At 45.0% G+C, this 15,452-nt stretch overlaps 1 protein-coding gene across 2 annotated transcripts; it reads left to right on the top strand.

The window, feature by feature from the left end:
* Positions 1 to 127: 127 nt before the first annotated feature.
* PPP1R7 (protein phosphatase 1 regulatory subunit 7) lies at positions 128 to 15,442 on the top strand. 2 transcript variants are annotated; one of them, XM_051782480.1, is made up of 11 exons: positions 157 to 230; positions 915 to 992; positions 1,161 to 1,283; positions 5,130 to 5,185; positions 6,135 to 6,200; positions 6,864 to 6,994; positions 7,845 to 8,007; positions 11,083 to 11,199; positions 12,474 to 12,578; positions 12,739 to 12,825; positions 15,047 to 15,442. In XM_051782480.1, the coding sequence occupies exons 2-11, from the start codon at positions 950 to 952 to the stop codon at positions 15,221 to 15,223; spliced, it is 1,068 nt and encodes a 355-aa protein (XP_051638440.1). In that variant the 5' UTR covers positions 157 to 230; positions 915 to 949; the 3' UTR covers positions 15,224 to 15,442. The 2 variants fall into 2 exon arrangements, with proteins under 2 accessions (XP_051638441.1, XP_051638440.1); XM_051782481.1 differs by lacking the exon at positions 915 to 992 and having other exon boundaries at positions 128 to 230.
* The last annotated feature ends 10 nt before the right edge of the window (positions 15,443 to 15,452 follow it).

The raw sequence follows: 15,452 nt of genomic DNA, 5'->3' as shown, positions 1-15,452 counted from the left end.
CAGGAGGCTGCGGGGCGCAGCTAGCGCGCGTGCGCACGAGGGAGGGACAACAGCCAAGGCGCTGCCCTGCCCCCTGGGCGCTCCGCCTGCAGGTGATTGGCTGCGGCGCGGGTCCAGCGGCGGGCTCTGATTGGCTGGGCCGGCGGCGGGGGCGGTTTCCGGAAGCGGCGGCGGGAGGCGGAGCGATATGGCGGCGGAGAGCGGAGCGGGGCCGCAGGAGATGATGGAGGGTGAGAGCCCGCCGGGGCTGCCGCGGCTGCCGCGGGAGTCGGGGCGGCGCGGCTGGCTGCTCAGGCACCGCCGCCCGACGGGAGGGCTACCAGCTGCGCACCGGGGGACTTGTGGCCCCCCCGCGCCCGGGCAGCCCCCGGGTGCCCACCCCCAGAGCTGCTGCCCGCGGGGCCGGGTCCTGGCGGGCCGCCGGGCACGGGGGGCCGGTGTGTGGTAGCGGGGCATGGCGTGGTGCTGCCCCCGGCCCCCGCCCGTGGGGTTCCGGGCGCCATAGGGGGAAGGAGAAGGGTTGTGGAGATGACCGTGGCGTAAAAAATAAAGATAATAAGAAAGAAACCTTTTGACTGTCGCTGGTTTTCCTTAGTCCCCTGGTGAAAGGAGAGCAAATATTGAGGGAGGGCCGAGGAGGAGCGAGGAGCTTCAAGTCCCAGGCCCAGTGTGGCCACCGGAGCTGTGACTCTGTAAATATGAAGGGGTCTGTCAGGTTGTTGTGGGGAGACTGTTGCCTTTACCTGCAGGGATTTTTTTTTTATTGATGCCTTCACTTTTTCGTGTCATTGGTACTATTGTACATGATACTGATTTTTTTTCTAAAAGCTTTTAAAATGTAATAGTTCTAATTCCATCTCCTTAGTCTTTGGAATTGCACTTCATTGATCTAAGAAATTTCCTTTTTCCTCCAGTCTTCTTCCCAGATTGTTGGTTTTAGGAAGATGTGATGGGAGGAAAAAGTGCATCCAAAATCAAAGTAGAAACAAGGGGTAAGAGGCCTTTTATTTAAGACTAAACCTTTCATTTAGTTAACTTAGGATTTCTACTAACTGCATAGTGGTATCTGTGACCCCCTGGTTATTATTTCTGCTTGCTGCTCCTCCCCCGTGCCCCGCTGCTGGAAGTAGCCTAATCCCGCCGCTCTGTGTCTCGTGCAGTTGACAAGCGGATCGAGTCGGAGGAGTCTGGGGACGAGGAGGGGAGGAAGCAGGCGGTTCGCCTGGTGACGGACCTGAGCCAGCAGAGCCTGAGGGATGAGCAGAACGGCGAGAACTCTGCAGGTACCGTGTCAGCCCCAGCGGCCCCTGGGTGCAGCAGAGCCTGCACCAGCCCCCCGCGCTCCCCCTGGCTGTGGCAGTGCTGGTTATCGGCGCCAATGTGCCCCAGAGGAGTCTTTAAATTTGAATAAATGGTACTGTTATCGTAGCTGGAGTAAAGCTGCCTGCTTCTTATGGAAGCACCCTCGATTTTTTAATTTTTTTTTTAATTTTCAAATTTGTTTATCCGTCCGATATTAAATGTTTAATATCAAAACGCAAAACAATTTTATTCATACTTTTTTTGGGGTGGAAATGCAGAAAATGAATGTGGAAAGGTGCTGGAAATGTTCACTGGAAATAACCCCAAGCATCTTTTCATAAATCTACTTTAGTTTATGTAGTCTTTTACCTAAAGAGTTGCCAGATTCCTTTGGAAGGCAATGAAGGCTATTTTTAGGTGGATTGAAGGGAGCTGTCAGTATTATTATTTTTTTTAATTTAAATTTAATTTAAAAATTCTAAGACATACCAAAATTATATCTTTGAATCCTCTCAGATTCAAACTTTTGCTACTTTTCCTACTGTTTGTGTTAGAAGACAGGGTAGAAATCTTGACAGACTTTTCTTAAGCCTGTGCATGTTTGGTGGGTGGGTTTTCAGTGGCTTGCATGGAATTTGTCAGAGCAGATCCATTTCTGCAGCCCCTGTGTGGTGATATGATCGGGGCTTTTGGTGCTAGCTGACAGTCTGAAGTGTAACAGCATCCTTTTGATAGAGATGTCCATGTAATTATTGTTGGTGTGGTACTAGAAGGGAAATAATGCAACAAATTTTAATTCTTTTTGACTATACATCTACTGCAGATCCCTTCTCCTCTTAACCTTGCCCATTGGGATTTGCCAGAGTATTCTTCAAACTAGTAAACTGTTATTTAAATCTCATATCGTAACTAAATGCACTCTACATAGGTCTGATTCATTGCTGATAGTTTAAAAACCCTGTATATTAATTAGAAAATGCTGTGGTGACGCCTGTGAAAGAGGACACTTTGCAAACTGTACATCCCAAGCACTGTATGATTGATACAAAAATGCAGATAAGACAGAGCTTGCATGCCTGGAACTATGAGTGTTTACTCAGCTTGGTGTGACTTAGCTGTGTGTTTAGGGTCATACTGTGCACATTGTTCCCCTGGAAATTCTGCTAAAGCAAACACAGAAGTGACGTACTTTTATTCCAGTGAGAGCAAGAAAAACACCTCCAGATTTAGTTGCTGAATTACATTTGTGTACCATTTAATATAATGACTGTATTGTTACTTTTTCCAAACTGTTAACATTAAGAAAACTTCTGCTAGGGCAGAAACCAAACAAAGGAATAATTTTTGAACATTTGAGGTAGCTTTCACAGCCAGCTTTGAGTTTCTCAGCTGCGAGGAAAATTAAAGAGTTTTCCACATTTTTTTTCACAGAAGATCATAAGTAGAAAGAGCTCGAGCAGCTGAAATTTCAGATTCATCATTTGACTAATTCTCTGAGGAATAGAGCCTCTGGTTAGAAAGCTTATAACTGAGCTATTTATAATATTCTTCGTGCGTGTGCAGTTAAAAAGTGTAGTTGGGCTTTTTGTTGCTCTAAACGCCTGTGGTACTGTGAACTTATGTAACTCGGTAATGACTGCTCCTACTGTGGAATTTGGGGTTCCTGAGGGGTGGATTTTTTTTCCCTAGCTCTGCAAAGCCACGTGTCTTGCAGGCATAGGTTACACAAAAATTCACTTAGGGAACTTCACTGCCAGAGCAATGGGGTTTTTTCCCCTCTTGAGAAACGTGCTGTGTTGGGAAGTGTGGAATAAAGCAGTTTGCAAGGGAAATTGCAGTCCTGGCTGTTATGTCAGTTTAGAGTGTTTTATATCCAGTCAGTTCATAAATAAAGTGACATGTAAATGACTGTAGATTTGCTGTAATTCTCCTCTTCCTCTCCTCTTCCTCTTCCTGTACTTTTAACATTTTCATACCAATACTGACAGCTGATATCAGATACACATCTCACTCAGGCTGCCATATGGAGTGCTTTATACACAGCACACAAACTTCATGAGGGTTGGCTCTATTACATAACCGCAGTGCCTGCATGTTCAGTTTCAAATTGTTTTTGTTTCAGTGAGTTTGATATGTATCCTGTGTGATTTGGTTTTGCAGGCTTGGATTCGAGTGCTGTTTTCCCACGCTGGCTCTGCCACGACTGGTCTCTCAAAGCCACGTGGCAAAAAATAGGAGGAGCTGCCCTTTGACAGATCCCAGAACAGAGTATTTAACACATTGCCTAAATCAAATGTGTATAAATGAAAATATTCAAGCCTGCCAGCCAAACAAAGTCTTAAGAGGTGCAGCCTTGGTAGCAGGAGGGTAGGGTGTCCCATTCCCTTGCTGAGGTGTATAGCTTTGATCTGGAATGGAAATAAGAAAATGCAGGCGTTGCCCACGGCTAAATTGCTGACAGGCAGACATACCTGCATCAGTTCTGGTGGCATTTCTGTCCTGTTTTCAATGTCCCCAAGATTCCCAGCTCATTTTGGATCCCCAGAATAAAATCTATGTTTCCTGCTAATTTAGACTGTAAAATAAAATAAAATAAAATAAAATTAAAAGATGAGGATTGATTTTCAGTCTTAACTTCTGTCAGTCAGTTCAGTGAGTCTCTCTCCTGTTTGAATGCCCAGGCAAGAGCAGCAGCCCAAACACAGGAAGGTCAGTGATGATCTGTGGACTGTCAAACCCTTGTAGTTTGATGACAGTATTAAAAATTGTGATGCTTGCACTGTTTGTCCTTACACTGCTACTTAGAAGACCAAGCACCAGTAGGAGAAATGCTTGTTAAATACAGGAGCACTAGGCATTTGCAAGGATGTTGTAACCATGCTGGGCTGTGAAAATAGTCACTACTACTGGGTTAATGGCATGAGCTTGCATACAGTAATGCAAGAGTCAGTACAAAGCCTTTGGCATGTGACTGTAATTAAAGGTGCTTGTTTTTTTGGGAGTAGTTAGGCACATGAAGTAAAAAAGCTTCCATGCTGTATGTCAGTTTTGCAAAGCTGAATCAGGCCTTGGGGTTTTTTTGGAAATTGATGCAACTGGCACACCTTCTTCAATAAATGGGAATCTGCATGAATTATTCAGCATGAAATTCTCCAGTAGACTTCCCTCCCTCTTGTGCTGTTGTAGAAGCACAGCAAATACTGGGCTGCCTTCCAGAGCTATAAAGGCATTTCCCAAGAAAATGCATTCAGTGTGATAAACAATGTTGTCTGGCATAGTAGTGAGTTCAGGCAAACAAAGGAAGGGAGATCCATCCAAAAATGTGCACAACAGTGACATAAACTGGCAGTGCTAGTAAAAAAAAGCTGAGGGGTGGGATTGTTGAGGTGCTTGGTCATTCCTGGTGCTCTCACTAGGCAGTTTAGATTCCTTTTTGGCAGTGTTTTATTGTGCTGTCAGAGGAGCACAGACTCTTTGGATGCTGTATCTTCAGAGGCACGATGGCCCCAGGTGTAAAGAAAAGGCATCCTGCCCAGCTCAGTCTTGAGCCAGCAGTATTCAGCAGCCACACAGGCAGGCTGGGAAAGGTGCTGATCTTTGTGTCTTTTGCATCTGGGCATGAAATTCTGTTGTTAAGAAAGCTTTTTATCCATGCCTAGCTGTCACATTGAAGTGTGGTTTTAATGAAGAATGTCTGAACTGTGCATCTCATGTGTTTCTTCTCCTGAGAAGCATTTGCTCTCTTGGTCTCTCTGGGTGTTTGCCATTGTTTTCCTGCCTTTAGCTGTCAGGTACAGAGGTTCATAATGTATTTGCTTCTTGTGTAGGAGAAGCAGAGACACCAGTGGACATGGAGACTATTAGCCTGGACCCAGAAGCTGAGGTAAAGGCAGATTTTTGTCCTTATGGGCTTTATATGGCAGGAAACAAAGGTAGGAAAAGGCAAGTATTGAAACCTGGTTAAAAGAGCTAATTCTTCTGAAGGTGATGGCTACCATGATCCTCCACAGAATTGATTCAGAGCCTTTAGACTAGAAGTAGAGGTGTTCTATTCTTGATCAGTAGCTGAAACATTTTCTTAGGACTTCAGTATTTTGAGTTAAGCACAGAGGCACTGAGAGTGGGGCTGTGCTGCAGAAGGTATTGATGGGCTACAAGCTTCTGTGAGAATATCTTAATGAACTGTTTGCTGCTGTGAGTCCTGTGATTTGGCATAGGCACAGTGACTTTTCCAGCCTAATGCCTTGGCATCAGCAGCACGGTGAGCCTGTTAGCTGGAGAGTTTTTGAACTTGGGTGGGGAAGTACTCTGTTTCCCTTTGACATGCAAAACTGGAGCATCTGGTGCTGATCAGCACAGATGTGAAGGGCACCAGCTGATTGCCAGTGCAGAGCTGATGTTCACAGAACCACCAGTTGTTCAAACTGTCAGTGATTCTTGCTCATCTGAGGCCTGGAACTGGAAATGGCAAAGTGTTCCAGTTAAGCCCTAGAAAAGCAGGTAAGAGACCTTTATGCAAAACTTTATTCATGGTAGACAGCAGAATTTGTCTGTCTCGGTAAATTCTGAAGATTTCTGGTTTTGGCAGAACAGTGCTCAGAGTCAGGAAAGGGCTGTTGCCTTTTTGCAGCTGACAAGCTTAGGATGGTGCTTCACTAGTGGTGGTAAAATCATGTGCCAAACCCAATCTGAAAAAGCAGTTTGAAGGGAAGTTTTAATGAGCTACACATTTCGTAAGACTGTAATTTTCCTTAGTTCAAAGGACCGTGTTGGGTCTTGGAAGACCAGGTTTGTTTTGAAATAACTGCCAAATCCCTCCATTTCTCTTTCAGGATGTTGACTTGAATCACTTCCGAATTGGGAAGATTGAAGGATTTGAGGTGCTCAAGAAAGTGAAGGTAACAGTCCTAGGGAATAGAGGATGCCTCTTGGAACTGGGCATTTCGTAGATCTAACCTATAAGAGGACAGATACAGTCTCTTTTTGGCTGAGATCTTAATGAGTTCACTTTAGCTGAAGGACATAGTGTTTGCCCATTTGTCAAGTAGTAAGAAAAATCCTTAGATTTTGTAAGTTGATTTTGGAAGTGGATGAGAGAAAATGCATCAGGGCACATCCTAAAAGATACATCCTGGACTTGTATGACAGGCTGAACATAGAATAACATGGATGGGAAAGTACCTCTGGAGGTCTCCAGTACAGCCCTGCTCAAGGCAGGCCCAGTTAGAACATGTTGCCCAAGGCCTTCTCCAAGCTCTTGAGCATTTCCTAAGACAGACATTACGTAGCCTCCCTGCACTGCTGTTAGTGTCTGACCATTGTAGTTAAAAGATTTCCTTCTGTAGAGCTGAAGTAAACCAAGAAAGGATTGTATTTAAAAAACAACCAACCAACCAACCAAAAAAAACCCCCCAAAAACAACAAACCAACAACCTCCAAACAAATCCCCAGCAAAACCTAACTGGGAATCCCCCTACACACACCTTATTGCCAAAAGACATTTCATGCTGTCCTTCATATCCACTTTCCTGTTTCTTTTTAAACTTTTCCCCAACAATTAGACTCTGTGTCTCCGTCAGAATTTGATTAAGCACATTGAGAACCTGGAGCAATTGCAGACCTTGCGGGAGCTGGATCTCTATGACAATCAAATCCGGAAGATCGAGAACTTGGAGACTCTGGTGGAACTTGAGTGAGTCCAGCAGAATCACTAGGATTAGGTTGGGGGTGGTTTGTGACTGCATTACTCATGCTGTGCTTACTCCAGGCCTTTCTCAGAATTCATTTGGGTGCTCTGTGAAGGATGATGTCTGTTCTCTATTGATATTTAACCCGTGCAGTAAACTAGTTTCATTGTCCTGAAGCTCCAGGGACAGGCAGCTGGAAATGAAACCTGTGCTGTGTAAGGCAGTGAGAATGACAGGTGGTTGCAGCTTCCATGCAAGTGTGGGAGTGCTCAGGCACCCCTTGCTCTTGGCAGCGAGAGCTCTGTGTAACAGGTTTTCATTCCTGCAGAAATGACAAGAGGTTTCAGGTAAGGTTATGATTTTTTTTTTTTTTTTTTGGAGGGTGTTAGGGAAGGAGTAAGGGCCCTTCCCAGTTTCTGGCACTTGTCTGGGATCACCGTGGAGATAGATTACAAAACTGTTCTCACTGGGGCACGGACTGGCCTACTTCTCGTGGTCACAACTGCTTCCTGCCTGTGGGAGGCCTTGACATGGTCCTTGTAGGCAAATACCTTTCCCAAGGAAAATGCAGATTGGCTTCCTCCCACAGTGGCTCCGTGGCTGGGCAAAATGATGGCTGTCTTCTGCATGTGTCAGATGGTTTTTTCTTTTTGCTGACACACTACAGAAGTATTTTGGAAGTTATATTTGTTGTATTTTCTGATAACAAGAAATTACACTCATGACTTTAGATTCAAGGCCTAGCAAAGGCTTGATCACTGCTGATAGTGAGGTTCCCCACCAACTTACAAGTGCCTCTTTCAGAATCCTCCACGCCTGATAGACTGATGAGACCTTTGGTTTGCTTTCCCTCAGGATCCTGGACATCTCCTTTAACGTCCTGCGACAAATTGAAGGACTAGATCGGCTTACCCAGCTTAAAAAGCTCTTCCTTGTCAACAACAAAATCAGCAAAATTGAGAATTTGAGCAACTTGCAGATGCTACAGATGTTAGAGTTGGGATCAAATCGAATTCGGGTAGGCTTGCTCTACGAGATGTTAGCTGGAGAGTTTTGAGCTCTTTGGTTTGGGGTTAGCATTTTCTGAAAGTGCACTTCATTGAGTCTGACTTGCAATTTTGTTGGTTTTTATTGTTCTGGTCATTCACTGTGCTTATTGCTGTGCATGCTGGATCCTTTCATTATGCATTAGTGCCTGGCTACCAAATCACTATTTATGAATTTCTGTCTTTAATGAGCATGTTTATCCCCCGTGTGCTTCCTTTTTCAGGTGATAGTTTCCTCCTGCTAGAGAGCCAAGCCTATCAAAACTAGCAGTTGTTTTCTCTTACCTTTTTAGAGACTGTGTCAATGACACCTATTGAATGCAAATTTGATTTGTATGTGTAGCTGAGAGCCTGCTGTGGCAGTCAGTCTCGCTCAGGAAAAAGATTGTCTTTAGGCTTTGCTCTGAAATGCCTCAAAAACCTGGTGCTGCTTTTGGGTTTTATTGTTCAGTTTGTGACTTTTTCAGTTTAGATGATTGAAAGCCTGTGCCAGTTACAGAGAAGCAGTTGTGAGTAGTCTCTCCTGTCCCTGAGGTATGATTCCCCGTATTTGGCCAGTTTGTAAGAGAACTGGTCAGACAGATGACGCAAAAGACTTGCAACATGCAAAGTAAACTTGTTTTTTTTAAGCCTATTCGATTACATCCTCTTTAGAAAATACTCATAACAGATGAGTGCATTTCAGTCAATGTGGTCTAAGCTGGTGCTCCCCATTTACAGTCTCTGAGAAATTACTTGTTGTGCTGAAAGAACAAATTTGGAAAATATCTGTTTTTCCTCTTTATTTCAGGACTTGTGGAAGCACACTTTGTAGAAAAGAAGGAAACTTCAGCTACTAGAAACAGCTTTTTAAGACAGAAATGTGTGCTGCCTTTTTGAAGTGGAAGAATTTTGGTTTGCTCCTAAAGCTAAACTGGACTGAATTTTTTTCCAGCCAAAGAAATTTCTGCTTTGGAAATTAAATTATTTAGGAGAATAAATCTGCCAGATCAGATGAGGGATTAGGAACCTTAGAGTTGCATAGGTTGGGGGAACAGGAGTTACAGAGAAAAGCACTTTGCTGTTTCAGAAACAGAACAGGCTAAGAATACTGATCCTTACATTTCAAAAGCTGAGTTAAGTAAAACTGTACTGTATTCCATATCTAAGCATCATTATGTTCTGGAAAAAAAAGAAATCCAGCTACATTTCTGAATTGGTACTTAGGTGGTGCATTGCCAATAATATCAAGCCAAGGAATAGCTTTTAAACAATGAAGTTAGATTTACTTTATGTGTGTATTCTCAGTGTTGAGCCTGAGCATACTAACAGAACAACTGAACCCCCTCGAAATTGTCACTGGATGGGTAACAGGAGCTTCTTAAATTACTTTATTTTTAGGGGGGGGGTTCTGTTTTATCTGTTAATTCTGTTCTGACTTCTTCAGACAACAGTGCTCTATGCCTCTAATTGCTTTACTGGAGTGACTAACCTGTGCCTAGGCTTGGCATGAAGAAATCTCGTGTTGTTCGAGGGCACCTAGAACTCTTGTCCTAGTTTTCTGTTGCTAGGGTGGCTTGGCTGTATGCTTCACAGGTGGCCATATCCTTAACTTTTCAGGGTACCAGCCTGTGGACTCTTCAGGAGGCGTTCTTGGCTCCTTCCCTGTGCACCAGAGCTGCTGCAGTAGCACTGTCTTCCTCTGCTGGATGCTCAGACCTCTTGGTGTGCGCTTACCCTGCAGCCCCTCGTGACTGAGCACTTGCTGCTCTGTTCCTTTTGAATGAATGGTGGGGAGAAGAACTTTAGGCTTGAGCTGACACATTTAATGCTTTTTTTCTTAAAGTTGGACTGAGGCAACTGTAATGCAAGCACTTCTTTACTTATTCCTTAGGGTTTTGTCCCCTCGTGTCCATCTGTCCCGTTCTTCTCCCTGTGCTGAGTTGTCAGTGTTTCCTCCTCAGGGCTAGGGGGGCTGCCAGTGAGCAACAAATCTATCATTTTTCTTGCAAGGTCAAAACAGGGGTAAGGCCATAGCCTAGAAGGAGGGTGAATCCAAATTTGAGCTGCTTAACACCTTATGTTCAGTCCTTTGGCAGTTGTGGGATAGAGGTTGAAAAGCTTCTTTCCTTTCCCAGAGTGTATCTGTAAGTTCACAGTGTGTGTGTTTGTGTCCATCTTCCTCTTCTTTGTGTTATACACACACAGGTAAATGTGCACCCATGCACAAACACACAGTAATCCAAGTGGTGCTAGGACTCAGTGGCCTGGCTCACCAGCACTAACCAATCTGAAACTCTGCCAGGCAGGAAGAATGTGGGAAAGCTGAGATGTCACAACCTGCTTGAGCACAGACACTCGGGGTGTGTCTGTGTCCATATTGTTGTTCTTCTCTGAGCCGAAGTCTGGTTTTAAAATTCTTACCTCTTTTAACAGTATCTTGGTTTTTTTTTAATTAAGAGGCTTTCCCCTGAAAAAAAAAAGAAGTGTTTTGTTTTCTTTCCTTTTGTTTGCAGGAGCCTTTTATAATCCCACCCTTTTCCCATTTCCCCCCCCCTGTTTTCACTCTTCTGTTTGTGCTTTCTCCCTTCCTCTGTAAATAAATAATATGACTCTCCTTGATGCCTCACAGAGATCCTTATCTTCTCCCACTGAAGGCTGAGCTCAGGAGTTAAACTGGTACAGTGTATATGTTCTCCCAGTAGCATGTGTATTTAAAACATGTACATCACTTTAACTGGTATGGGTGTGTTCTGCATGACTGTATAGCCAAGGAGTTACATCTATTAACACACCTGTGAGACAGTTAACCTTGCTTAGGGCAGAGAAGCTGAACAACTTGCCTCTGTGTTATGCAGTCAGTGATTCGCAGGACTAAATTTGCAAACTGTGTTTTCTCCCTCCCAGATTCTCTTTCCACTCACTGGTGACATGTTTTCTCTCGCTTCACAAATCTTCTGCCCTGGATACACCCCATGGCTATAACATGGCTAGAAAATGGCAGCCACATCTACCAAGTGGAGTTTTGCCTCACAGCAGTAACACAGTCTCCTCTGGTCATTTTGCAGGCAATTGAAAACATTGACACCTTGGCTAATCTTGACAGTCTGTTCCTCGGAAAGAATAAAATCACCAAGCTGCAGAATTTGGATGCACTGACAAACCTGACTGTGCTCAGCATACAGGTATTGGTTGTATTCTGAACAGCCTTTGTGCCTCAAAGCATTTTGTGATTTATAATCAGCTCTTCTGAATCACAGAATCACAAAATGGTTTGGGTTGGAAGTGACCTTAAAGACCATCTAGTTACAACCTCTTGCCAAGGGCAGGGACACCTTCCACTATCCCAAGTTGCTCCAATGCCCATCCAGCCTGGCCTTGGACACTTCCAGGGATGGGGCAGCCACAGCTTCTCTGGGCAACCTGTGCCAGGGCCTCCCTGCCCTCCCAGGGAACGATTTCTTCCTAATATGTAATTAAACCTGCCCTCCTTCAGCTTAAGGCCATTCCCCCTTGTCCTATTACTACATGCTCTTGTGAAAAATCCCTCTCCTGCCTTCTTGTAAGCCCCCCAGCAGCAGATCTGCAGTGTGGGAGTTGAATTCCTGTACTGGAAGGAGGTGTGATATTCTCTGTGTTGTCTTTTCTCATCCCTTTGTGCTACTTGAGATTGACAAACACCAATAAAATGATAAATATTTGATTTTTATGGAAGGAAGAACAGGAAACGAATGTTATCCTGTATTTTGTTCCTGAAATACTGTTTCCTAATGTGTTACAGTAACATCCAATGCATTACTCCAGGGAAATCCTTATACTGGCAGTGGCTCAGTGTCGCTGCCTTCTTCCTGAAGAGCCAAGAAGTCTGAATGAGACTGTGCTAAATGACATCTATCCTTAATGGGCTTTTGGAAAGCTTCTTCCTTTTCTAAAAGGTGGAATAAAAGACAGCTAGTTTCTTTCACTGAGTCCCCTCCTCATCAGTATGACAATGCTGGCACATTCTAACATCTCTTGCAGCTGTTGGCAGGACAGACGTGCTGACTCCGTGGTAGCACCTGTGTTGCACCGTTGTTCTGTGGGAGGTACAGCAGAGTGCAGTGGGATTAAAGGGGTGTAACTTCTCCACTGACCATCCCCTTAAAAAGACCTACAAAGTGAACGCTGTTCATGCCTAGGCCTGTTGTTTGTAAAGACACCAAGTGGAAAGCTTTCAGGCTGCAGCTTTTGCTGGGAAGGTCAGAGTCTGATTCTTCTAAACTTGGAGACTGTGACTCCCATGGTGCTTCCTCATGCATCAGTGGTGCAGAGATCAAACAGATGAGCTCACGAGGTCAGTGTGGGCCCAAGCAGACTGTTTCCCCTTCCCAGCCATACTTCGGAGGAATGGTTTTTCCCCAGTGACTCACAGGGGTCTGAGTGTGTTTGCAGTGGTACTGAACAGCTGTTACACTTCCAGAATAACCGTCTGACCAAGATCGAGGGGCTGCAGAGCTTGGTGAATTTGCGGGAGTTGTACCTCAGCCACAACGGCATCGAAGTCATCGAGGGACTGGAGAACAATGTAAGCAGGCTCTTGCTGACTGTGCAGCACAGTTGTTGCCCTGAGCTGCTCCTGTTAATGGCTTTTCTGGAAGTTTTTGTTCAACTCGGGCCTAAAAAAAGTGGGACAGAGAAGATGAAGAGAAATCTGATCTAATATTTTTCATGTTTGCTTTGTCTAGAACAAACTCACAATGCTGGACATTGCATCCAACAGAATCAAGAAGATTGAGAATATCAGCCACCTAACAGAGCTGCAGGAGTTCTGGGTAAGCACAGGCCAGAGGCTGTCCCCTAAAATGTCTGTACAGCAGTGAAACCCTTCTGATGGGCAGTGTGTGGGTATGTGTGTCTTGAGGTGAACTCCTCTAGATCTGGTGATCAGCTTTAAGATCTTGACAGTCTGCATGGATAAAGTGTCTGGTGGTTTTCCATAAGGAAAGAGAAGAGCTTAAAAAATTCTTTGCAGAGCTTTGCTGAGTGGTAAGAAGCCTCTGTCTGCCTGGGAAATAGGCCCTGCCTTCACGCTCAGGGTGGTTATGAAACAGTCCCACGTGTCCTATTTCTGCAGCTCATCCTTTTCTGAGTGAGCATGACAGGGTAATGGGGAAGCACAGTGCCTGTTCACAGCAGAGCTGGTATTTTTAGGGCATTATAAATACAAAGAAAATCAAACCATCTTCTGGTTTGCTTCCATTCCTATGAGGTAGATAACAGCTTAGGTTTGCTTCTGTTTCTTTCTGACACCTGGAATTGCTAAGCCCTTTGTGATTCCTAAGTCAGCTCAGGAAATTCAGAGACACCCTCTCCTGAAGCATTAGCACCCTGCCATGTTTGGGAGCTGTGTACAAATCTGCTCCTGTGAAAAAACGGGGAAGAAGCAGCAAATGTTCATGAGCTGGCACGTGCTTTAGCTCTTGTAGAGTTTCTGCATTCAAGGCTGAGAATAAGAGTTGTGCATCATAATGTCTGTCGTTTGGAGTTCAGTCATTTAAACTCTTGAGTAGAGGCTGAGAGAAAAGGAGTGCAAAGCAGCTTCACATGAAACCCAGCTAGAGCCTGTAGTCCAGGTCCCTTGGGTCATTTTCCTAGTCTTGCAGTGTGGCTTAGGAGACAGGTAGTAGTGTTACCTGTCCATGCCTGTTCCATAAGGAACTCTTTAAGTATCAGAAGCTGAGAAGCCTGTTTAACATGACATCTTTTGGGCAGTGAAAGTGAGACAGTTCAGTGTAGCTGGTGTGGGGCCTGTCCTGATCCTGTGCAATTTCCTCCAGTCTTCCTCTTTGCTGTTGCTCTGCTTATAGGAGGTGCCAGCATTGCACTGCTGGTTGCACTTGTTGTACTGAAAGGACAGAGCACATCTGAACCTCAATGGATTCCTTTGCAAAAACACCAGTGTGTTTGGAGTCCTTTGTCAGAACATGCCTTGACCAGGATCTGTTAGCTGAGCCTGGAAAATGCCCTCCTGGATTTGTTCCACTTCTATGTTAAAAAAACAGATTTGTTTGAAAAGGAGCAGGGCAAAATTTTCTTCAATGTGAACAAGTGGTGTATCTCCCAATTTGTATTTTCACTGACTGCACAGTTGAAGCCACATAAAAATGTCCTTTTAACACCTTAAGGAAGCAGAATTTAAAGTCCTAGACACTTGTTTCCCAAGTACCACATCCCCAGTGGAGGGACTGAGATGCCTCGAGGTGGAGTGACTTGGCTGAAGTGACATTGTGATGAGCTGTAGCAGAATGAGACAATCCACTGAAATTTTTTTTATATTTTATTTGAAGGTGGCATCGCTGTAGTGACTTCTCTGTATCCAAAAGCAAAGGGTGCTTGTGTCTCAGGGTTGGACAGCATGTGGCTACCTTGCAGCTTTGCTTCCTTGTTGGGCAGCTGAAGCAGTCATCCCTTTGTGTGGGAATCTCTTTGCTGTGCCAGCAATGAGACAGGCAGAGAACCCAAATGAGAGAGCTTGGCATTTTCTCCGGAGTGCAGAAGCAGTTTTGGTGGGGAAGTGATGTAGAGGAGAGAGGAAAATGTTGCTTTTCTTGTCAGTTTGGAACCTTTTTTAATGTTTCCTGGGAAGCTATGAAAGTAAAGATAGATGTCCCAGTGGAAATAAATCTTGATGTAAATATTTCCAGCCCATAAATGCACAGTGTATGGGGTGGGAGACTGTATAGAGACTGACCCAGAGCCTTGCAGTGCCTTTCCCAGCAGTGTTTGGACTGGATACGCTGTCTGAAGGGCAGAGCAGCCACCAGGATAGTGTGGGTGAGGAGGGAATAGTGGCGAGGCCTGGAGTGTGAGACAGGAAAGCTCATCTCAGAGGTTCCAGGGGGAGAAGGATCTTGTAGACAGGGTCTTCTTTGATGCATGTGCAGCCTGTGCAGCGCTGCTGCCCTGGGAGCAGCCATCCTGGGCAGCGCTGGGTTCCTGTGCCAGGCCCGGTGTGGGATGCGGTGGGTGAGCGTCACTGTGTGTGCTCTGCAGATGAACGACAACCTCGTGGAGAGCTGGAGTGACCTGGATGAGCTGAAAGGGGCCAAGAACTTGGAGACTGTGTACCTGGAGCGGAACCCTCTGCAGAAGGATCCCCAGTACCGACGCAAAATCATGCTGGCCCTCCCGACCGTCCGGCAGATCGATGCCACCTTTGTTCGATTCTGAGCCTCCTGCTGCCCCCTCTCCCCTGCCCTCCTCTGAGAAATGTCCCAGCAGGGTTTTTTATCCACTCACCACTCCCCAGGTCTTCAGTACACTGACACTCATGGGGCAAATAGTCAATTAAAAGCACTGAAACCGGATCTAGTGTACAATGCACTCATTGTTTTTGAAATGTTGTTGTTATTATTATTATTATTATTATTATTAAATCTTAACACAAGAGCCTTCAATG

The sequence above is a fragment of the Manacus candei genome, unplaced genomic scaffold, assembly GCF_025592945.1.
Source record: "Manacus candei isolate 608988 ecotype Guabito, Panama unplaced genomic scaffold, ASM2559294v1 h1tg000015l, whole genome shotgun sequence".
Taxonomy (NCBI): domain Eukaryota; kingdom Metazoa; phylum Chordata; class Aves; order Passeriformes; family Pipridae; genus Manacus; species Manacus candei.
Note: the sequence above shows the minus strand (reverse complement) of the source record. Positions and strands in the feature narration are given on the sequence as shown.